We start from the raw sequence: 25,299 nt of genomic DNA on the forward strand, positions 1-25,299 counted from the left end.
TTTATATCATTTCTTGTCATGATAAAAGACAGGCTACCAGTGCCAGGGATATACTCTGCAAGATTTTCACTATGAAATAGAATCTGCTGATCTGGCCATCCTGACAAACAAGATTCAGACCTCCTCTGCACCAGGGAACTCTAGGATGGCTTTGCTCAAGATGGGCTCCGTAAAATCCTGCTTCATCGAACTTCTCTGCGGACCGTGATTTCATTATCTCAGCTGTGTTGGCCAACTGTTGGCTCTGTAGCCCATTTTCCACATGGCTTTTGTAACTGGAGGGATCGGGTTTCTCTCATGTGCTCTGAGATAATGGCTTTCTCAGATCTTCCATCTGTCCCCATGTGCCCAGTTGCTTCTGTCCCTTACCAGGTGTTGGCATTAGAGCCAGTAAGTTCACTCTTTCCTTATTGGTATCTCAGAGGCCATGGCAACTGTTGTTTAATGCAGAACTGAGTGTCTTAGTCAGATGGTCACTCTCCAGTGCATGTGCTCTCTGCCTGAGTTGCTGAAACACAAGGACCAGCAGGTCTGCAGAATACAACTGAGTTTCAAAGGTTTTCCCTCTCTGTATAACTGAGAACCAAATCCAACTAACATTTCCTGATTGTTTGAAGGTTGGGCACTTAAGCAAGCATTTTATCTTTAAATTCTCTGCCAGCATTTCAAGATCTTTTAAAAAGTTTCCCCATGTACTTTGTAGGGAAAGGTGTAGCCCAGGTTGTCCAGAAGCTAAGACCATTTAATAAAAACCATTCATCCATGTCTTGTTGTTCAACATCCATCCATTTATCCAACCATCTATGTCCCCTTCCCCGAATCCTTCCAAATAGTTTTAGGGGATGCTTTCTGTTAACATAGGCATATGACCAGAAACCAAATATCTTAGCACTGACTTTCTGTATTCATGAGACAAGCATGACACAAACAAACATCAACAACAAAATAAAAACCAAGTGAATATGAACACTCTGACTCTGAGGGCAGCAGGGTTGGGGAACGCAGGGAGGGGCAATCAGAAGCACACGAGTCTCACCACCTGGTGAATTGAGCAATGGCAAATGCTAACATGGAGTCCTGCAGAGAGAGCAAAGCTCAGGGGACATTCAGGGACGCTCTGGGAATGCTTCCTACAAATGCAGGAGGAAACGATCCATGAACCAGAGCAGAACAACAACACTGTAGGAGAAGTTGGGCTACTAGCTAGAGCCTGGAGTAGAAGTGGTTAAATCTCCCAGAGCAGCACTGGCCTTATTTGCAAAGAGGATTCAAGGAGACTCATGCCACAAAAAATTAATATAATGATATTATCAACCTAAAGATTCTGTGAGACCAGTAAGTGTAGCAAACACAGGCTCTTTGGCTGCTTGCCACCATGCATCCTTCTTCGATGGTATGTCCAAAGATACCGCATGAAAAGCTAATATAGCTGTGCATACATCTTGGAAAGAAAGACGCCCCTCCACCCCTCAGGGCTTATCAGCCACCAGATCAGTTCCTGGTCAGTGAAAGCAGTGCATGAACATGAACACCTGCGCGCGCGCGCGCGCACGCGCGCGCACACACACACACACACACACACACACACACACACACATATCAAGAAAGGGTCTCTACTATGCGTGTCTGTGGTAGATGCCAACTATATTCATTTTTAAAATTACATCTTTTAAAAAAATTTAACTTGTGTATGTGTGTGAGCAGAGACACCACAGCATATGTGTAGAACTCAGAGGACAGTTTGTAGAAGTCTGTTCTCTCCTTCCACCATGGGGGTCCTCAGGATTGAACTCAGCTCTCTGGGCTCAGGAACAAGTGCCTATACTTGCCCATGTCCTTTTTATTTTTTAAATTCTCTTGTGCCAGTCTAGCTCCTTTTTGGTGGGTTTTTTTTTTTTCTTTTTTTTGGAGCTGGGGACCGAACCCAGGGTCTTGCCCTTGCTAGGCAAGCGCTGTACCACTGAGCTAAATTCCCAACCCCCATTTTTTGGTGGGTTTTATTGTATCCTTTAATATCTATCCTTTCTGTCTATTTAAACATTTGGACCATACTTATCAACTCTGACAATACTTATTAACTCTTAACTTTAAAAATATGTATATTGAGAGAGAGAGAGAGTGTTTGAAAGCATAAGTGTGGTCAAAGGACAACTTAAGAGTTTATTCTTTCCATAAATCATATGCATCCCAGGAATTGAACTCAGGCTTGGTGGCAAGTAATCTGTCTTATCTGTCTTTTTTTTTTTTTTTCTTTTTTTCGGAACTGGGAACCGAACCCAGGGCCTTGCGCTTGCTAGGCAAGCGCTCTACCACTGAGTTAAATCCCCAACCCCCTGTCTTATCTGTCTTATTGACTCCATCTCTGCTCTTTGATTTTATTGTTTTTTCCATTTATATTTAGTGTGGTCTGTATAAGGAATTTATGCAAACCATTTTGTTTTCCATTTTTCCTTTTTTTGTTCCTGTTTATTTTTTGTCTTCAGTATTTGCCAATATAGGATTTTAAATTTTCCAATATTTTTAGAGTTCAGCAGGACACAAATTGCTCTATAATCTGATTCACTGAGCATTTGAGGCCAAAGGTGTAATTTTCATCCTGACACTGACAGGGTACTATTTAATTATTGTTGGGTGGGACGTGTGTGTACTTCTGCTTGCATGTTGAGGTCTGAGGTGTCAGTTCTCTTCTTCTGCTTTGTGAGGTTTCAAGTATCAAACTCAGGTTGCCAGACTTTGTCAACAAACCCCTCGTAGCTCTCCTTAACGAAGAAAGAGGTTGATTTTTTTTTTTAATTATTTTTTGTTGTTCTTTTTTTTTTTTTTTTTTTTTTTTTTTTTTTTTTTTGGTGGACCATTTAGGGCCTTTCTTCAAAAACACTGACTAACCCCAAGAGGTTGATTTTTTTTTTATTTGTGGAATTTAGTTTCTTCAAAACAACTATTGTAGAAACGAGAGAGGCTGACGGCTTGTTTCTCCTAAGGAGATACTGGGAGCAAGAGAAAGAGGGACCCCATGTTCACCTGCCTGGAACCGAGTTTTCATCACAGTGAGCCGGAAGGGTGTCAGAAGCCGCCCAGGAAAGACTAAGGCATTCAAGTGAATTTTCTGGAGATGGCCCACCATTTGCATGGCCTCTGATAGGTGAACTCTGAGAATGCAGGGTCCGTGGAGACTTCATCCAGGGATTGCTTCTTGCTGCTGAGATGCCTTTCCTGTCTCTATTCCATAGCCTAATGATTTCTGGGCATCAGCCCATCCTGTCGAGCAAATTTCCTGCAGATCAACTCGAAGATGAACTTTCATAAATTAATGCTGTTTAGACGAATTAATGACTTTATAGAATTCCTAATATGGTTTAAATAGTTTTAAGAAAAAAAAGTTAAAGGGGATGGTTTTAGTCATTTTGCCAGAAAGATGTAATAAAATCAGAATCAAGAATAGAATGTGACCCCCTCCTCATAGAATAGTAAGTAAAGGCTATATAGTAAAGACTACAATGAGCTTTCACAATTACACTAAGATGGGGAATAGGCTTGGAACAAATATGTGATCCAGGAAAAACATTCATTCTAGGTCGGGGCAAGGATGAAGACACAGGTGTCCACGGTGATAAAGCAAGGCCAGGTGAAACTGTTACTCTGAACTTTAATGAGCTTTCAGGATGAAACTCTGCTTTGAACGTACTTTCAACATCCTTCTATAACTCCCTTTAATGTAATATTTTATCCATGAGGTAATCTTTTTTACATAGACAACTTTTTGTCTAAAAGCTGTAAAAAGCTGAAAGCAATAATAAAAATCGAGTGTAGCCATTTTTACTACATCCCGAGTGTGTGTTTTTTTCTGTGTATGTGACTCCTTCCTCTCTTCATCTTCTTTGCTCTCTGTACCAACTCAGGAGTAGAGGCTCTGGAACCAGAAAGGAAGAGCCCTAGCAATTAAACGTTTGGTTTTTTTTTCTTAATCCCCTGTGGCTGAACAGAATGAGTTAATCACTAGAAGTCATCTGCCTTAGGCCTTAAAATAGCAAAGATTTAAAGAAAAAAATTACCAAAAGCAAGCTATTTTTGCCCCAGCAATTGAAACTTTTGCCACCACTACCACCAATGCCCACATCCATGCCTGCCTCTGTTCACCTAAATGCTGGGAATGTCACTAGCAGAAGGGGAGGGGAGGAAATGCGTCCTGGAGTTTTCTTAACAAGTGTTAGTAAATTTTATTAAACAAATATTTTATTTCTTAGTCCAGATACTTTAGACAGTTATCCAGAAAACAATTTCCACCAGTTCTCCTTGCTTCCTTGGGATCAATTTCCCAGAGTTCCCCATTCTGGCAGTTTGGATGTTACTGTCCTGGCAATTTAAAAAAAAAAAAATGAGACAGGGTTTCTTTATGTAGTCCTGGCTGTCCTGGAACTTTCTATGTAGGTCAGGCTGGCCTTGAATTCACAAAGATCTACCTGCCTCTACTCCCCAAGTGCAGGATGGCAAGTTCTTTAGATGCCGCTGCTGTTAAGATTGTAGAATTTGGAATTCAGAAATCCTGAACAATCTTTAAGCTCAGCAAATGAGGCTCACAAAGGCTCTGGAGACAACAGATGAGTTCTGATGACATCACATGAGCCCCTGGATCTAGCTATGCTTAGGGTTAGCCCTCTGAGCTAGACTTCTCAGACTAACCAATGAAAGAATTTCTTCTTTCACTAAGCTAATGGAATAGATATTTTCTTTGGCTGTGATGAAACACCATAACCAAAAGCAACTTATGGAAGAAAGGGTTTATTCTTGCTTACAGTTCCAGAGAAAGGAACCTCTATCATGGCAAGGAAGCAAGGTAGCAGGAACAGGAAGCTGAGAGCTCGCATCGCCCACCAAAAGCAGGAAGCAGCAGGAACCGGAGGTGGAAAAAGATTAGAAACACAAAACCCACCCCAGTTACATACATCCTCCAGCAAGGCCTTGCCACTTAACCCTCCACCACGTAGATACCACGCATTCAAATATAAAAGCCAATGAGGGGCATTTCTCACTCAAACCATCACAGCTAGAGAGGTTTCCACATGTAACCAAGACTGGAATTAATATTCTGAATGGCAAACCTTTAGTCATATGTGAATGAACAGTAATTCTGTAAAAAGTTTCTTCACAGCTCATTCATAATTAACGCGACCATTTTGCAAGCAAGGCTCATTCCGGTGCTTCCGTGGCCTCCTGTTGCCTGGCAAGATTACAGGCGTCACCCAAGGTGATTCCATTATCCCTCTTAGCAAAGGTATTTAATAGATCCCTATACATTTGTCAGTGTGCGTTCATAGCCACAGGGCTGGTTCCCAGGTGTCTCAGTGTTAATTGCTAATGCTGAGGTATGACATAGGTCACATAACAAAGGTCCCACCACAAGTTTAAGAAGTGCAAATGAATGTAACAGGTCACCCTTTCCATTAGCCTATAGCTCGATCATTTGAACACCACATACATTCCCACACATTGGAACCAGTTACAGACCCCTTTAGCAAGCTGTCAATAGACAAGGGAAACGCTGCATGTTGTTCCTTCAGATACATGTGATATGGAATATACATGTAATATAAGATATTTGTTCATTTAGCATGACACTGCTTTGAAATATTAAAAAAAATGAGGCAAGTTACCAAGAGAAACTTGGAGTCAGACTGCTCAGGATAAACCTGCAGACAGGTCTCAAGGCAATTCCATCCTAACTCCTGCCAAGAATGCAGATGCTTGTGCAAGCAATGGTGGCATGAACTGAAACTCTGCAGAAACCACAGTTGCGTTAAGGATTCTGCAGACTGGGGGACCAATTAGAACTTCCTTCCTGGTTGTGGAGAGTTGGAACACTGTTCACCAGAGCCAACATTATCTTATGGTTAACACCCTTAATTGTTCTTCAACACCCACCTCTGTATCCGGCCTAACATCCCTTTGACAATCAGGGAAAAGCGTGGGCATACTTAACTCCGCTATAACTAAGTTCTAACAACCCAAATGTAGTAGTAATTAGTAAAACCGCTTTGGCTCCTGGCGGGTCACATGCACATACCTGCCCAGGAGCTATCTGGATTCGAAAATGACACACACACACACACACACACACACACACACACACACACACACACACACACACAGAGGCACGCACAGAGGCACGCACACATGCATGAGTGCGTGCCAGTTCATTTTAATGTGTAGGTCAAAGGCTGGGCAGTTCTTATCCTCCCCAATGCTAGCAAACACTCTTTTAAAATCTGTATTTCATCTCTGCTACTCCACACATAACTTTCCCTGATTCTCACATGCCTGTGGGCCTTTTGCTCCGGTCTTTCCTCTTCCCCATCATGGAGATCTCTCCCTCTACTCTCAAATGTCTAGGTCCCGTCTTAGTCTACCTGTGCAGCCATTGGCTGTACGGCAATTCTTCATTGCCAATCAAATCTGGCTGGGGTGGAGACCCTCAGCGTCTGGGAATGGGGCCTTTGGGAGCCAAATTAAATTGAGACTTTAGAACCAATCCCTAACACCCAAAGCTAAGAATACCATCAGATAATGTCGGGGAACCCTTGCAGAGACTTCCCTACTGTTCCGTGGGTAGTCTGCCTGCCTCATGTCCCCACCAATGTGCTTAGGTGCTATGGCTGTGCTTTGTGATGTGACTATAAAAATCCATGTAACCACTTCCATAGAAGACCACCACTTTCAGAGCATCCTGAGTCCATGTTTGTGGGGTATTCTTGCAATCGTTGGCTCAGAATAAACTATCTCGTATTTCCTGTGACATAAGAGCTACATTTTGCACTGATGCGACATCACCAAGGAAGGCATCAGATGTTGTTGTAACTAGGAGCATATCCATTAAAACTTGGTGAAATCCTTCCTCCCCGAGGAAAGCCTGAATAGTGCGTTCCTACCATACTGGGTGCTCCTTGCCAACTGAGTTTCCAAACAGCCTGCTCTTCAGTTACTTCTGCTGTATTCTAAATATTACGATGCTCCTCACACACTGTATTCCCGAGGAGCCTTTGTGATCCAATGGGCACAGTGGGTAGCAATATGTGCAGCTGTTAAAAAACACGGCAACTTCCCATTAGCTGAGGGGAAGACGATGGTCCGTAGTCACTCAAGACAACCATTTCTGTAGAGTGAAGGGTTCACTCAAGTGAACCATTTCTGTTGTTGTTGTTTTTAATTAAATTTGATTTATTTGTCATTGGCATATTGTTTGGGATACTTTAAACTACCAAGTTGCCAGGAATAAAGATGCACATTAGGGAAATTTAAGCCACCTGTAGTGTAGCTTCACCAATAACAGCCTTACCCCTTGGGCCATTATTCCCAGAAGTAGAAAAGCAAACTGATCTCCAGGACTTCCTAACCCAAACATTGGTGAAATTTGAATTCCCCTAATAATGTGTCAGAATCCAGTAGGCATGAGATGGAAAATCTTTTCTCTGATGGTAAAATATTAGTTGAGGACTGGGGAGGAGGCTCTGTGGGTAAGAGCCCTTGCTGGGCACATGTTAGAACTCTAGGACCCACATAAAAGACTGGGTGTGGCCATGCACACGTTAGAGACAGGAGGATCACTGTGTTCTACTAGAGCCAAGTTGAGAGACAGACCCTGTTCCAAGGAACAAGGCTGAGAGTGGTCAAGCAGGGCACACAATGCTGTCTTTTGGCCTCCACACCTGGGCATCAGCACGTACACCCTCACACATGCCCTGGTCCACGCACCATACAGACTCCTTGTCATCTTCAGAGACATGCATTTCAGTTAAGAAAAGGGTTTCTACAGTGTGGTGAGGGAGACGCCAATAGTTATTTTCCTCATGGTTGTGACAAAACACCTAATGAAGGCAACCAAAAGAAGGACCGGTTTGCTCTGTCTCACAGTTTGAGGACATACAGTCCCTCATGCTGGGGAAGGCATGGCAGTTAGTAGCTCGAAACAAAAGGTCACATTGCATCTGCAGTCAGCAAGCAGAGAACAGGCCCAATGTGGAGCCAGGCGGAAAGACCGCCAGGCCCACCCCCTGTACCCACTTCCTCTAGCACAGTCCACACACCAGTTCCATAACCTTCTAAAATAGCGTGTTCAGCTGGAGGCTGCGAGTCCAAACACTGATGGTGCAGAAGATGGCCAAATCCATGGTTCTTTCCCAGTCAGCCACCCGCTAGAATGCCTGTATCACAGGGCTCCATGTGCAGCCTTAGCAGCACATCAGGTCTGGGTTCATAGAGAGGGGTTTCATGGGACATATGACAGACTTTACTTCAGACTTCCCTGAAGGTCAATACGGCTCAACAATGCTCCCTGAAGCCGTGCTCATAATCCTCCATTATGATGTAGGACTTAGGAGAAGGTGAACGTCCTGACAGCCACAATCTCTCTTTATTATTTTTAAGAAGGGCTGTTTTCCATTACCAAAAGCAGATAAGGAACGCTAACATCCATTTGTCATTCAAAGCAGACAGCTCACTTCGCTGTAATGAATCACACTCATCCTGGAATGAGCCTGGTTTGGTGATGTTGCTTTAGTAGGGTAAGAAAGTCCCAATTCAAGGTCAGAGAGAATTCCAATGTTCTTCCATTGAGTCGCTCAAACCTTGCATAGGGTTGGTAGACAATTTCCCAACAGCAACTCTGGCTTTCTAGTACTTCCCTGTGCCTTAAACAGAGAGAAAAGCAGGAGCCTGATGTCATTTCTCACCTCAAATGACAATTACGGGGTACTTCATCTTTCTAGAGAGTTTAGCTCCATTTTCAGTCAGTCATTCCCCGCCCAGGCTTTTGTACAAATAACTCATCTCACACGGTGTAGATGGGAATGCATGTGGTAGATACAGGTCATTCAATTAAACAGCAGCTGAGTCCACTGAGATGCTTAGTGGATAAATGTGCACCCTGCCCTTACAGAGGACCTGAGTTCAGTTCCCAGCACCCATAACAGGGGGCTTAGAACTGCCTGTAATCCAGCCCTAGGAGACCTGATGTCCTCTTCCAGCCATTGTGGGCAGGCACATACATGCAGTATATATACGCATAAATAAAAATGAAGACTCGTAGAAAAATGAATAAGTGGCAATCCCAGGCAGCAGAGTGGCACCAGCCTTACGCCCAGGCTGTGCTGCTCTTCTCTGTGTTGGAAATGCTGAGGTTATCACGCACCACTATGATTTCCAAATCAACAGATGGGGAAGCACTGCCCCCCTCCCTGATAACCCTAGACACCTCCAAATCAAACACCATGCAATTTAAACTTCCTTACCCAAACTATTGTTCCTGCAGATTTCCTTATTTCTATACAATATCACTACTCATTTCTTAGACAGAGCATTAGGAGAAATTGCCCTTTGTGTAGGTCATTAATGATTAGATGTTGACAACTGAACAATCAACCAAAGCATGGCTGAAATCCTATTTATCCCTCCCCCCACCCCCAACCCTCTCATTTCAACTCCAACGGGAGTTGGTAAATCCATTCATTACTTGGGTCTCGAATCTATCACTTAACAGTTTGTCTTTTTTTTTTTTTTTTGGTTCTTTTTTTCGGAGCTGGGGACCGAACCACAGTTTGTCTTTTTTAAAAACCACAAGTCAGACTGTTGTTAGGACAAAATGACAACCAACAGATTGGGAAAAGATCTTTACCAATCCTACAACTGATAGAGGGCTTATATCCAAAATATACAAAGAACTCAAGAAGTTAGACTGCAGGGAGACAAATAACCCTATTAAAAATGGGGTTCAGAGCTAAACAAAGAATTCACAGCTGAGGAATGCCAAATGGCTGAGAAGCACCTAAAGAAATGTTCAACATCTTTAGTCATAAGGGAAATGCAAATCAAAACAACCCTGAGATTTCACCTCACACCAGTGAGAATGGCTAAGATCAAAAACTCAGGTGACAGCAAATGCTGACGAGGATGTGGAGAAAGAGGAACACTCTTCCATTGTTGGTGGGATTGCAGACTGGTACAACCATTCTGGAAATCAGTCTGGAGGTTCCTCAGAAAATTGGACATTGAACTACCTGAGGACCCAGCTATACCTCTCTTGGGCATATACCCAAAAGATGCCCCAACATATAACAAAGACACATGCTCCACTATGTTCATAGCAGCCTTATTTATAATAGCCAGAAGCTGGAAAGAACCCAGATGCCCTTCAACAGAGGAATGGATACAGAAAATGTGGTACATCTACACAATGGAATACTACTCAGCTATCAAAAACAATGACTTTAAGAAATTCATAGGCAAATGGATGGAACTGGAAAATATCATCCTGAGTGAGCTAACCCAATCACAGAAAAACACACATGGTATGCACTCATTGATAAGTGGCTATTAGCCCAAATGCTCGAATTACCCTAGATGCACAGAACACATGAAACTCAAGAAGGATGACCAAAATGTGAATGCTTCACTCCTTCTTTAAAAGGGGAACAAGAATACCCTTGGGAGGGAATAGGGAAGCAAAGTTTGGAACGGAGACAGAAGGAACACCCATTCAGAGCCTGCCCCACATGTGGCCCATATATATACAGCCACCAAACTAGATAAGATGGATGAAGCAAAGAAGTTCAGGCTGACAGGAACCGGATGTAGATCTCTCCTGAGAGACGCAGCCAGAATACAGCAAATACGTAGGCGAATGCCATCATTAAACCACTGAACTGAGAACGGGACCCCCGTTGAAGGAATCTTAGAAAGGACTGAAAGAGCTTGAAGGGGCTTGAGACCCCAAATGAACAACAATGCCAACCAACCAGAGCTTCCAGGGACTAAGCCACTACCCAAAGACTATACATGGACTGACCCTGGGCTCCAACCTCATAGGTAGCAATGAATAGCCTAGTAAGAGCACCAGTGGAAGGGGAAGCCCTTGGTCCTGCCACAACTGAACTCCCAGTGAACGTGATTGTTGGGGGGAGGGCGGTAATGGGGAGAAGATGGGGAGGGGAACACCCACAGAGAAGGGGAGGGGGAGGGGTTGGGAGATGTTGGCCTGGAAACCGGGAAGGGGAATAACAATTGAAATGTAAATAAGAAATACTCAAGTTAATAAAGATGAAAAAAATATATATGACTATTAGAAAATTTGAAATCACAAAAAAATAAAAATAAAAAAAATCAAGGGGCTAATCTAAAGGGAACCTGGAGTAAATGACTGGATTGATACATAAGTAAAAGACTTGGCTTTGGTCAAAAAAAACAAAAACAAAAACAAAAACAACAACAAAAAACCCACAAGTCAGGTTGTCCACTTTCCATTCTAGATTCAGGAATGCTTTCCCTCTGCCTTTAAGTAAACAACAGCCATCTCAAAGTGTTCTCAGAGCCTGCAGTTCAAGCCCTGGCTCAACCTCAACCCACTCTCCATTTCTGCTATAGTTCCATGAACCTTTATTGTGGGAAACATCTCTTCCCACACACTGCTCTCTTGCCTTAACCTACCCCACCCTTTCCCTTCCTCCTTCCCTCCCTCATTCCTCCCTCCCACCCTCTTTCCCTCCCTTCCTCCCACCCTCCCACCTTCCCTTCCTCCCTCACAAACCTTTCTCACCCAGTAACCTCACTTTATTTGTGTCTGGCCACAAACAGTCACTAAGCTCTCTTCTGGGACACAGTAGGATTGTCTATAATATATAGCTATGGTGCTTTTTCTCTACCCCAGTCCTGATTAGACTTGAGCTCCTGTCACACTTAAGGAGCAGGACCATGGTCACTTAACAGTATATTGAATGTCTATGGGAAGGCATGGCTCTCTCAGAAATATAAAGTCTGTAATTCTCAGTGTATTTCCCTCCCAGTTCAATACCTCAGTTTTGATGTATCCTTTTGTAACCTCTCTCTCTCTCTTTTTCAACCCCCCCCCCTTCTTTTCTGGGCAACCAGGGATTGAACCTAACTAGGGCCTTGTGCACGGTTGGCAAATTACCAAGCTATAGCCCCAGCCTACATTCATGATTTAAAACAAAACAAAACATCTATTAAAAATTTCAAAGCTGAAAGGTTAAGGTGGAACTCTGGACCTTCTATGAATATCTGGTCACATCGAGTTACGGCTGCTGTTTGAGAAATGCTAATAAAAGCTAACATTGACCAGGTGCTATGAGGAAGCTGAAGCTGAGGGTCACAAACCAGTAAATGGCAAAGCCACAGTCATCAGGCCCTCGTCTAAGGCCTGCTTTGGATGCTCTCCAAAGTCTTGAGGAAAGCCTTAGAGTCGACAGGAGCCTTCTGTCTGCACACTGCAGGCTGGTCCCCCACAGTAAGGGTCTCTGAACACCTCAGCTGATTTCGCTGTTTTCAAGTGGAAGTCTTTCCCGAGCTACACCTTGTTAACAACAGGGTTCCTACCGGAAGAAAGAGTCTCTGGGCCGCACAGGGTTTGAATAGTTTCTTCCATTCCTGAGGGTTTCCGACCGAAAATGTGATAGGGTAGAGTTTGTGCTCAAACTTCTTTGTATATGAGTCTGGCCACTGGCGCAACTGCAAAACATGGGAGACACAGAAGGGTGGGTAAGACACTGGGATAAACAGAGAACATCTGAGAGGCCTCAGGCTGGCACAGTGGAAACCACCCAGACAATTCACATTTGGGGTCTAGATTTGTCACTGTTTCCAACACTTTTCCCATAATGCTGCTAGGACTGAAAACAAATGACATTTGCTGTGGGCAGGGGACTTGGGGAGACTGGTCCCCAACACTGCCAAAGGGAATATAAACTTGAATGAACTGCCAAAAGGGCAACTCAGAACACTTCAGAGGTTGGCTAACAAGATCCCAAAGACAGAAGTATACTGGTCTTCATCACAAGGTCGTGTATGGTAACAAAACCTGGGAGAGTCTAAATGCCGATGTATAAGGAATTGGGAAAATAAAAGTTTCTGCATGTTTCTATTTGACATATGCAAAACTAGTATATGGCCCCGTGCATGCCTGGCATCTCAGAACTAGAGAGGTTGGGGTAAGAGGACCTTGAGTTTGAGGCTAGCCTGGTCTATGTAAAATACTGTCTCAAAAAAATTCTAATGCGGATCCATCTAATTGCAAAAATGTATGCTTCTTTACTTCATGGTTTATTTTTCTCTTTATGTGAATGAGTGTTTTGCCTGCATGTGTGCATGTACATTGTATGGCCTGTGTGTACGCATGTGCATCGTATGTGTAATGTGTGTGTGCCTATCGCCTGCAGAGACCAGAAGAGGACATCGGATCCCCTGGAACTGGAGTTGCAGTTGTAAGCCACTCAATGTGCATGCTGGTAACTAAACCCAAGTTCTCTGCAAGAGCAGAAAGAGCTCTTAACTACCGAGCCATGTCAGCATTTCCTATGCACATGCCTTTTACACGTGGAGAAAAACCTAGACAGACGGCCGTCTATTAGTAAAAGTGGGCACCTCTACAGTTGTGGCTTACAGGTCTCATTTCCTGTTAGTATTTCTGTATTCTTCAGAACCTTTAGAGTGAATCCATTCCTTTGTTGCATGCGTTAAAACATTTTTAAAGATCTACTCTTTTATGCATAGGAGTGTTTTTCCTACATGCATGTATGTGCGCCACATTTGTGCCTGGTGCCTGCAGGAGACAGAAGAGGGCATTGGATGCCCTGGAATAGATTGCAGTGAGCGCCCTGTGCATGGGAACTGAGTCCAGCTCTTAATGGTTGAGCCATCTCTGTATCTGCATATGTAAATTCTTAATGGAGCTTACTATTTTATAACACTTGCCGGTTTAGAGAAAAATGGAGCAGAAAGTAAACAGTTCCCAGCCTCTCACTTTCCCACACAATGTATCAGCCCACACTGCTATGGCAAGTTTGCTGCAACTGATGGGCCAATGTTGATTGTTATTAAAAACAACTCGGGCTTATTGAGATGGAGTCCCACTATGTAGCTCTGGGCTGTCCGGAAACTAGTTACATTAAACCAGGCTAGCCCTAAACTCATAGAGATCTACCTGCTGAGTGCTGGGATTAAAGGCACACAGAACCTACCTGGCTGTTTTTTAAATTGATGGGCCAGTATTAATTTTTAAATTAAAAATTAAATTATTTTATTCTCTGTGGATGATCGCTTTCTTTGCCTGCATACGTGCTATGTGAACTGCACGTGGGCACGGTACCCGTGGAGGTTAGAGGAGGGTATTAAATCCTCTGGAACTGGAATTATGGATGTTTCCAAGACAGTGATGTGGGTGCTGGGAACTGAGCCCACAAAAGCAGCAAGGGTTCCTAACCACAGTTCTGAAGGTTTAGGTACATGTGTTAAGGCAGGTTCCCACAATTACAGCACACACGAGTGCTTTTACCACCCAGAAAGCCGTCCTCCTACCCATTCGCCATGTTTACCCATTCACTCTTCTCCTCCCAGCAATTGCGGATCTTGTCGTTTCTCGGATCTCTCTTTTCTAGAATGTCCTGTCCCTGGACTCACATGGGCCCATCACTAAATGCTGCCTTCTCTCTCTTGGCAGTATCCACTTAAGATTTCAAATGCCCTTTTCTGAGTTGACAACTCATTTATTTTTTTTTTTTCCTTTTCTTTTTTTTCGGAGCTGGGGACCGAACCCAGGGCCTTGCGCTTGCTAGGCAAGTGCTCTACCACTGAGCTAAATCCCCAACCCCCGACAGCTCATTTATTGTTGTAAGACTTTAAACTGCTCTTTTCTGAAGGGAAATGGAGGAATGGATCTGGGTGAGAAGGGAGGAAGGTGGGGAAACGGAGGTCGGGTTGTATAAGAGGAGAATGATTGTTTTTAATTTTAAAAAAATTTCTTAGAAGTTCTATTTGTATTGGTGAATAATTTTATACTACCAAGTCACTGGCAGCTTATGAAGTATGTCTGAATAACAGAACACAGTGCAGTCCTTAGTGACCATGTCATAGAACTAGAGTCAGTAAGTGATGATCTCAGAAGACCAATACCCCAGCCCACCACGCCCAGCAAAACTATTTGACATTTTAAAGTAGTCAAAGAAACCAGGGGGATTGGAGATGGCTCAGTGGTTAGTAATGTACACTGCTCTTGTCGAGGACCAGAGTTCAGTTCTCAGCACCCACACCAGGTGGTTTACATCTCTGGTGGTGTCTTAATGTTTTACTGCTGTGAACAGACCCCATGACCACGGCAAGTTTTATAAAGGACAACATATATTTGGGGCTGGCTTACAGGTTCAGAGACTCAATCCACTATCATCAAGGTGAGAGCATGGTAGCATCTAGGCAGGGATGGTGCAGGAGGAGCTGAGAGCTCTACATCTTCATCTGAAGGCAGCTAGCAGAAGACTGACTTCCAGGCAGCTAGGGTGAAGGTCTTAAGGCCACGCCCACAGTGACACACCTATTCCAACAGGGCTACACCTCCTGATAGGGCCACTCCCTGGACTAAGCATATACAAACTGTAACAGGTGGCTTGTAACTCTAGGGGGAATCTAGTGCAGCTAACCTCCACAGGCACCTCTAGTCACACATACACACCCACGCGCGCGCGCGCGCGCACACACACACACACACACACACACACACACGTGCACATATTAAAAGTAAAATAAGGGGTTGGGGATTTAGCTCAGTGGTAGAGCGCTTGCCTAGCAAACGCAAGGCCCTGGGCTCGGTCCCCAGCTCCAAAAAAAAAAGAAAAAAAAAAAAAGTAAAATAAATCTTTTTAAAAAAATCAAAACAAAATCATGCTTTGAGATAGATTAAGAGTTACCTGAAATTTGAATTTGTATCCCTAAATAAAATGGAATGCAGCCATGCCCTCTCATGTGTACATGGCTAAGGCTCCTTTTACACTTAGCAACAGGGGCCAACGTAGTTGTGATATGCAATAGCCACCGTTTTACAGAAACATTTAGAAAAGCCAACCCCTGCTCTAGAAGCAATCTACATGCTGTTGATAGAAGAAATCATATGGTGTATGATTTAACTTCTGGTGTTTCTATGAAAAGCTACTGTTCTAGTTCGCTTTCTGTTGCTGTGATAAAGCACCATGCCCCAAAGCATCTTGGGCAGGAGTTTATTTCAGTTGAAAGCTCATAATAGTCCATCATGAAGGGAAGTCAGGGCAGGAACCTGGAGGCAGGAGCTGGTGGAGAGGCCATGGAGGAGTGCTGCTCACTGGCTTGCTCCTCGTGGCTTGCTTGGCCTGCTTTCATACGCGTTCCAGGACCACATGCTCAACAGTGGCATACCCTCCAGTATCAATCATTAACCATGAATATTCCACAAGATTGGTTTACAGGCCAGTCCGATGATGGAGGCCAGTTCTCAGTTGACATTTCCGACAGTCTAGCCTGTGTCAAGTTGACAAAAAAACTAGCCAGCACACAGAATAGAAAAATATGTGAGCATTGTTCTCCTGAGCTCTACTGTGGAGCTTGTGTCTTTCATTTGTGACTTACAGACTTACTGGCTATTTGTTTAAAATGTACACACATCATCTTTATAAACACCAACTTTTAGAGACATTGGGAGCAACTGAAAACTACTGAATGACAGTTGAAAGTATCTGACATTTGATTAATGATGGGCAATGAGAGAACTGAACCTACACCAGCATTAAAACTGCATTCAAGTGCACTGGCTCGGGAGAAACGACACCCGCATATGCTCTTGGTACAGTGATTCACAACCTTTCTAACGCTGCGACCTTCCTCATGTCGTGGTGATTCCCCCCCAAATAATAAAACTATTTTTGTTGCAAACTTCATGACTATAATTCTGCTGCTATGAATCATAATGTAGATATCTGACATGCAGGATTTAGAAAAGCCAACCCGTGAATGGGTTGTTTGACCTCTCAAGGGGTCGTGACCCACAGACTTAGTACAACAGCACTGACCACTTAACAAACACAGGCACTCATGCTGGGCCCAGACTGGACCGTAACTTAGCCCTCCGAGAATGTGAGGGTCTTTGGATCTCAGTATCTATCTAATGTCTCAGGAGAGAGCAGCCTCAGTCCATTCACAATTATTACAGTGCATATTTCAATCTCTTCTACTCTTTGGGTTTCTTTCCCATCTCCAATCTTGGTTTCTGTTACATGAAGACTTTCTCTCTTTTCCTACTTCCATATTCTATATACCACATCTTTTCTTTTTTAAGTATTTCTGTTCAAAATCTTAGCATCCATATGAAGTCAGATGCTGACTGTCATCATACCTCTGACCTACAGAGGATTCACAGAGTGATTAACTATGATTCAGACAATGTATTTCAGTCTGATTTTTTTTAACATTCACTCTACAACTTAGGCATTGCTTTTTTTTTTTTTTTAAATCATCATTCTTCTACTTTATCCTATAAAAGTCTCCTAAAGTGAAGGTCTTTGGCTGGCTAATCCTTTCATCCTCTATATGTAGTTTAACCAGGGAAGACAATCCAAATTGATGTACTCTCTGCATTTTGAAGGTATTACCTTATTATGTATTAGCTAGTGTTACTATAAATTGTGCTTCTAATAAAATAATTAATTTGGAGGCTGAGGTGGCTTGAAAAAACGTCCCCCACAGGTCTGGGTGTTTGAATGCTTGGTCCCTGGTTAGCGAGCGACACTGTTGGGTAGGTTGAGGAGGTGTGGCTTTGTGGAGGGGGTGTGTTACCAGGAATAAGCTTTGAGGTTTTATAGTCACACACCATTCCATCTTTGCTTATGGTTTAAGATGTGAGTCCTAAATGCTCCAGTCTGGGCTGCCATGCTTTCTGGTCATAGTAGACATTTACCTCTCTAGAACTGTGAGCCCGAATAACCCGCTTCTTCTAATAAGTCGGTCATGGCTTTATCACAGATATATATATATATATATATATATATATATATATATATATATATATATATATATCAAAACCAGAGGTTGTGAGTCTCTCTTTCAGGTCCAACATAGCAGGTTTCTACCTAAGCAACTGAGACCCACTTAGCTTAAACAGCTACATCCCAGACCAATTTGAAACTAGCAATTAACCTTCAGGGACTGCTCGCTACATAAGCTCACCCAATCAAAGACTGTCAACAAAACCCATACTAGGGACTTCCCTCTGGAATGATCCAAATATGGCTACTAATTTATGCTAAACTTTTTCTCTGGCTTGCTTCCCCTTCCTCCTTACAAGGCCTTCATTCCCTCTGGGAGTGTGTGTGTGTGTGTGTGTGTGTGTGTGTGTGTGTGTGTGTGTGTGTATGCGCACATGCTTGCATGTGCACTTGTGGGTGTGCACATGCACGCAGGAGAGAGTAGCCACGTACATGCCAGAGCACACGCATGGAGGTCAGAAGTCAACTTTCATGAGCCAGCTCTCCCCGTCCACCCTGTGAGGCAGTCTCCTGTTGGCTGGCTGGTGAGCTTCTGGGTGTTCTCTCTTCCACCTCAGAGTAGGAGTTCTGGGCCAACAACGTGAGTTGCTTCAGCCTTCCAGGATCAAACTAGGGTCATCAGGCTTGCCCAGTAAGCACTTTAACAAGCTGAGCCTATCTCCCCAGTTCCTTTTTAAAAGGAACATCTGGGGCCATTTGTTCTTTTTTCTTAAAAAGAGGCTGCATTTAATACAACCTTTTAAAAAGAAGAAAAAGTGTCTAAATATAGAAGACCTAACCCATGGTGCAGCTGTCAGAAGCATGGCAAGGGTGGTTGACTTTTTGTTTTTTTATTTCACCCTAAGGTAAAAATATGTGGTTCTAAATGTCCCAGGAAGTTCTGGGTTCATCAATAGTGCTCAGTGCTGGATACCAGGAGAGAAAAGCAGTAACATTGCCCACCTTCTCCCAACCCAGCCTCAGCCAGCTGCCGTAACAAAATCCACAATGGATAGCACACATCCCAGACAATCTCTGCACAAAGTGATAGAATAAATGTATTATCAGACTGGCCCCAAAGCGATATTCTGCACACACACTCAGATGAAGAATAATTTGTCCCGTAATACAGATGACAAAAACCAAAGTGGACGAACAGTCTATAACCTACATAGAGTCTCAGGTTTTAAACCTAAACTGACACATTAATTATTCCACGGAAAGAGGTGATACCATATAGTCTGCCAAGTGCTTAATACCTGTGTCAGTCAGCTTTACTGTGCTGAAATGAAATACCTGAGGTAATCTACTTAAAAAGAGGAAAGATCCCAGCAGGAGGGTACACACCTTTAATTCTAGCACTGGGAAGGCAGAGGCAGGCAGTCCTTTGTAAATTCCAGGCCAGCCAAAGCTTTGTAGTCAGACTCCGCCTCAAACAATCCAAACTACCAACACCAGACCAACACCAAAACCAAAACAAAAAAGCAAAAACTAGTTCTGCCCATGGCTCTAGGCCCTAGTTTGTTGGTCCAGTTGTTGTGATAAGGAAGCAGATTGTGACAGAAACGTGTATAGAAGACATTCATGAGATGGATGTGCGTAGAGCACTGGCTATATTTCCAGAAGATCCGGGTTCAATTCTCATACACATTGTGGCTCAAAACCATCTGTAACTCAGTTACCTTCTTCCAGCCTCTGTGGGCACTGTAGGCATGCGGTACACAGGCATGAGTAGGCAAAACCATCCATGTACATAAGGTTAAACACATCTTTTTTTTTTTAAGAGTGAAAAGGAAGGAACTGAGTCCCGTAGACATAGGAACCAATGAGCACAGGCCTTCCTCTCCTGCAGGTCCACTATCTAGCAGAGCCATGGAGGGCCAAGACTTTAACCATGGCATTGGAGTCCAGATGTAAACCACGACAACTCCTACTACGCCTCCCTTCACTGGTCTCGCAGACTCAGAGCAACTCAAAAGAAGGAGTAAACACATCGGGGAAACCCACATATGCAGAGCACCGTAAGCATCGGCCACCACTTCCCAGAGGCGTGAGCTCCCAGGTCACCACAGTCCCTGCAGCTCATCACACAACTGCCTAGAACACCCAGAATCAGGATGCCCAAGGCACGCTGTTGTCTGAGGCCCCACTCCTCTCTGCTGGAGTCTCTGTATGTCTCTCCACATAGACTTCTTTGAACTTCCCTGGGCATTCTCAGCGGCTACAGTTTGAATTCATGCCCAATAAGTTCATGTGTCAGGAGCCTGGTCTTCAGTGCGGCAATGGCTAAAGGTGGTGTCTAAAGGAAGTAGTTTAGGTTGCTAGGATACGCCCCAGAAGGGATGGAGGTCATCTTGAAGGACTCTTGAGTTAATTCTAACAAGAGTACCATTATAAAAGGTCAAGCCTTGCCCTGCCCTGGTTTCTCTCCTCATTTTTGTCTGGCAATAAGATGTTCTGCTGTGGTAGGGCACCTTCTGCCCCACCTCATCAGCCAAAGATTCTTACAACTACTAAGATGATACTGGGACCATAGCTATGTGCTAAATGAACCTCCTTTCTTTAGAATGGTACGTAGCCTCAAGTATTTTATTATAGTAATAAAAAACTAAAATAGAGTTCCTTTCTGTAAAAAGTTGTGAGAAGAAATCAGGAATCATCAGCTCTCATAATTACTATAATCTTAATATTATCATCGTCCTTTCCCTTACAGCACCACTTTAGAGCAGCTAATTGGGAATGTTCCAATCTTTTCATTCCTCTGTCCCCTGAGGCATTTCACAAGGCACTGTTCCAACTGACCTAAAACCCTAAGGCTATGGGTTCCTAGCTTCTATTGATGACATCCCAAGGCGACTTTCCCTTTAGGAAACATAGCTTGATCTCTAGTTTTCTGTTGTTAGTCTTTCTCTGCCCAATATATTGTTTTTGGCGTTCCTCAGGCACTCCACCAGCCTGGTGACAGGACGCGCAGAACTGTTGACTCAGTCAGCAGAAACAAAACAAAGTAGGCTTGATCTCTGCCAATCCAAGACCTTGGTACAAGAGAAAACTTCCAAGGTAAACAAAGCTTGGCCTGCTGAGGTCAGGCAGGGCCTCTCCTGAGGGAACTGCAGCTTTCTGCAGCTCTTCTGTGTGGGTCAAAACTCAGAGAGGGAAGAGCCAAGTAAACAGAGACCCGGCTACATAGCAAACTCTCCACAGTTGCTAAAAAGGAGGTGAGGGTGCTGGAGAACTGACCCGGACTGACAGACCTCGAGGCTGAGAGTCCAGGAAAGCACGGCTCTGATCTACAAATGTATGTGTGCACTCGAGTAGTCATATGTGTGTCCACACATAGAAACATAAAGGAGCAGACACTCACTTCTGGGTACAAAGGAAAACGTGGTAGAACTCCCCAAATTATTAACTCTGACATCTCTTACGTGAGACTAGAGGGCAGTAGGGACTCCATCTTCTATCCTCCATAATTCTGGGATTTATTCCACTGGACCTGCTCCTTGTTATTCTCTCATCTATACATAAAAACAAGCTATTTGCCCAGAAGGGTGGATAGTTCTAATAACCCAGCACAGAGGAAACACCACGTTATTTGCTCACATGCTCCCAATGTGTTTAAGGGGAGGACATGATTGCCCCAATTTTAAAAAATGTATGTGTGTGTGTTTATGTGTGTGTGTGTGTGTGTTTATTGTGTGTTGATGTGTGTATATTTGGGTACACATGCATGTCATAGAACACACGGTATTTGGACAACCTTGGGAGTTGGTTCTCACCTTCTATCTTGTTTGAGCCAGGGTCTGTTGTTTGCAGCTGCATGAGCCAGGCTTGCTGGCCCACGAGCCTCTGTAGAGTCTCCCGTCCCTACATCCCACCTCATCTCATACGTATTATGGACACATACTGCTATGATGGGTTATGGAAACCCAAACACAGGCTGTCGTGCTCAGCAAGTCCTTCAGAAAACGAGCCATCTCCCCAGCCCATCTCTGAATCACAAGGGGAGGAACCCTCTGAGCCAAGGAGCCAAGCTCACACAAGGGAGCATGCAGCCAGCCCCAGCTGTGAACAGCATCTGCAGCTGCTCCACTGCAGGCTCCTGGCCCTCCCGCAAGCGCTGTGCCTCGGTTGATCCTGCTTCACCTGTTTATCAAACTCGGGCTTCAGAGCATCCTCTGTGAAGATGTGAAAGCGCATCTTCCTGTGGCTGAAGAGCACGGCTGACTTGAGCATGACCAGCGTCTCCTCCAGCCGGTTGCCACAGGCCACCACGGCCAAGTGAATCCAGAGCTCAGGTGGCACGGAGTGCAAACTCCTCACTTCCCCAGACCTCCTAGAAAGAGGAAAAACAAGCCGAACTTAAAAAAAAAAAAAAAAAAAAAAAAAAAAAAAGCCCCACTGAATGGTTGGATGGAACATTTCAAAACATGACCAGGCACAATCTGCTATGTTTTATAAAGTGATAAGCATTTTGACAATTCTTCCTGCTTGTAGAAAAACACCACTTATTCCCATATTTACCCTGGCCATAATGAGATGAGTCACTGTTTGGATGGCTATAGGTGTCTGGGACACTTTCTGCCAGCACTCAGCTGTCTAGTGCCTGCTGGCTGCCTACAGGACTGTGTTTGGAAATAGCATTTCCAAACTCCGACAGCTGACTGGGGGCTGTGGGGCTCCCACTTGCACAGGGCCATGGAAATTAGATTCGATGCAACTTGAACCGGAGGAGGGTGGGTTGTGGCTTTCCCATGTGAACCCCGAAACATGATACTCTCATCATCTGGAGGTTTTTAGGTTGCGGTGGAATGCGTGACTGTTGGCTGCAATCATGTGCAGTCCGGGGAGGTGAGGGAACAGAACAACTCCCAGGCCCCCACTCCCACTTTGTCCCAGGGTAGCCTTAAAGAAACAGGTGTTAGTCCTAATTGTCTGGCCAAGGGAGGGTGAGGTGGTGGGTAAGAGACTCCTCTTAATAAGATGCAGGCAGGGGGGAGGTGGGCAAACCTGCAAACATGAAGGTATCGAATACTGAATGAACAGCTGGGAAGAGAAACGGGATCCAAGAGTCTAGGATCATCATCCAGCTATTTCCTAGGAATAAAAAGATTGGTCCCAGCCAGTGAGATGCAGCCAAACCTCAAATGCACCACTGAGAAACATTTGCAAGCAAGCTGGAAGAAATCGGGCTGGAAAAGGTGCCTTGAGACAAATGAAAGCAATTTATTCGCTCAGAAGATTTGGAGAGCATGCGAACTTGGATGTCAAACGCCACCTTCCTTCCAAAAACCTTCCAGTTTACTCTGCAGGCTGCCCCCACCGCACTGGCGAACTTGCAGGCTCGGCCCAGATTGCTTTTACTGAAAGGGAAGTTGAACTTGTGGGTGGAGCTCTCTGGAACGTGTTTCAGTTTGATTACTTAAGAGCACGCTTGGCAGAAGCAGGGCCAGATGCAGCCAGTCCTTGGATTTCACTAACTTTGGGGGTCACGGGGAAAGATGGTATCTTTGTAACATTCTCCCTGCTCCTCAGCCCCCCTTTTCTCTTCAGATGTAGCCAGTGACTTCTCTCCCCTATTACCGAGACAGCCCTCTGGGAGGTCTGTCCGTCTCCAGCCTTATCTTTACATCCCAAATTATGTGCTGTTTTCATCAGTGTGTGGGTGGGAAGGTGGGGTTCCAGGATGTCAGACTTGTTATTTTTCCAATTAGAATCATGTGGGGCTTGCCTGGCTTTAAGATCAAGCACGAACTGTCCATCCGGAATCCAAAGTACATCTCCTGGACTGCCATCCAGAGACCTGAGTGGATGGCTACTCATCGGCACACTTCTCGTCCCATTTATGGTTATGATTGAGTCCATGCAATGTCGTTTCTAGGACTGGACACATGCCGACTCAGTCAATCCCTTCATCCTATTTTTTCTTCAGAATGTTCTTCTCTCTTTGACCTTTACTAACCGCCATCCATTCCCTTATCAACAAGTCTTTAATAAAGACCTATTATGTGCGATAGAATAGAGGTGAGCAAATAGATTCACCTCCTACAGAGGACAAGGGAGGAAGAGAAATAACCCTGAGAAGGCAACGGAGCTTAGTTGGTGAAGTGCTTGCCTGGAACTCACGAGGACCTCAATGTGATCCCTAGAAGCCAGGCATGGTGTTACCCCCTTGTAATCCCAGCACTGGAGAGCCAAAGGTGGGTCCCTAGGGACGCAACAGTCAACCAGCCCAGCCCATTTGTAGTTCCAGGGGAGCAAGAAACCGTCTCAGGAAAAAGAAAAGAGTTGGATGGATCTTGAGCAAGAACACCCATTTGTCTTCTGCATGCATACACACACGTTCCCATGAACACGTGTTCCCGTGCACACATGTATGCACATGCTTGGAGAGTGACAGTCCCTAAGTGTCTTGAAGAGTCCTGAATCGGGTGCTGACAGAGCACTGGGTGCTGACAGGGTGGGATCCCATCAGTGACTATTAAGTGTGGCAACGTACAAGTGAGAACAGGCCTTCCTGACACAAGATCCATCAGTGGCTTCCAGTAGTGGGTCCAGAGGATCTCTGGGGGACTGCGGTAGAGAGAAAGCTGAATGGAGACCAGCCTGGAAACCACTTGGACTCCGCTCCCCAGGACTGTGGTCTTCCTATTCTTCATGGAGCTGTCATACCCATCATCAAACCAATTCCCAATTAGCTAGCTTATGTGGACAGGAGGAGAAGTGAACTGAACAACACTAAGATGATACTTAAACACGGTTAAGGCACCAGCCAAGAGGCCCATAATGCTCTGGGGCCTCTGAGATGTTTCTTGCAGCCACACCCTAGGACTTGAATTTGAGTCCCTGGAACCACATGGCGCTAGAAGAGAACCAACTCCTAAACTCCTGCAAACTGTTCTCTTATCTCCACAAATGTGTCGTCACACACACACACACACACACACACACACACACACACACACACACACACACACACATTGTGTGTGCCCATGTGCTTTAAAAAATGCTACAAGACCCAATGTGAATACTTGGTTAAATGTGCCCTATATGTGGGAAGCGGGGTGTGTTACAAAGGCCATGGCAAATGGAACTGGAATCCAGTGCACTCACAGGTAAAGCACCCGCTAGCATGCATTAGACCATCCATTCCACCCTCGGTACCTGAAACATGAGTACCTTCCCAGCCCTAAACAAGGAGTCCACTACGCTCAGCTTCCCATGATGAACTTCTGCATGGGTAATGAGTATGAGCCGCAGTAAGCTGGGACATACGAATTTAAGTAAATTGATTATTTATACTAGGAAAGATAACAAGGTAAATGAAAAGGTAAACTTGGTGAGCTTCCCCACGGATGTGGGCAGGGAACAGGCAGCTTTAGTGACTTTAAAGAGACATATGGTAAGTTAGCAGGTTTAAAGATGGACACACAACCTGTTCTTCTGCATAGACTCCTTCTTGCAGAAACTCTGTGTTTGCACA

At 44.4% G+C, this 25,299-nt stretch overlaps 1 protein-coding gene across 1 annotated transcript in view; it reads right to left on the reverse strand.

The window, feature by feature from the left end:
- The window catches only part of Gxylt2 (glucoside xylosyltransferase 2), an 84,781-nt gene that overhangs the window by 36,565 nt on the left and 22,917 nt on the right, over positions 1-25,299 (reverse strand). Inside the window, exons 4-5 of the mRNA XM_032907220.1 lie at positions 21,963-22,177; positions 12,379-12,510 (exon numbers count right to left, since the gene is read on the reverse strand). Of these exons, the coding sequence (XP_032763111.1) occupies positions 12,379-12,510; positions 21,963-22,177 (347 nt within the window). The remainder of the gene's footprint in view (positions 1-12,378; positions 12,511-21,962; positions 22,178-25,299) is intronic.

This window comes from Rattus rattus, chromosome 6 (assembly GCF_011064425.1).
Source record: "Rattus rattus isolate New Zealand chromosome 6, Rrattus_CSIRO_v1, whole genome shotgun sequence".
Classification (NCBI taxonomy): Eukaryota; Metazoa; Chordata; class Mammalia; order Rodentia; family Muridae; genus Rattus; species Rattus rattus.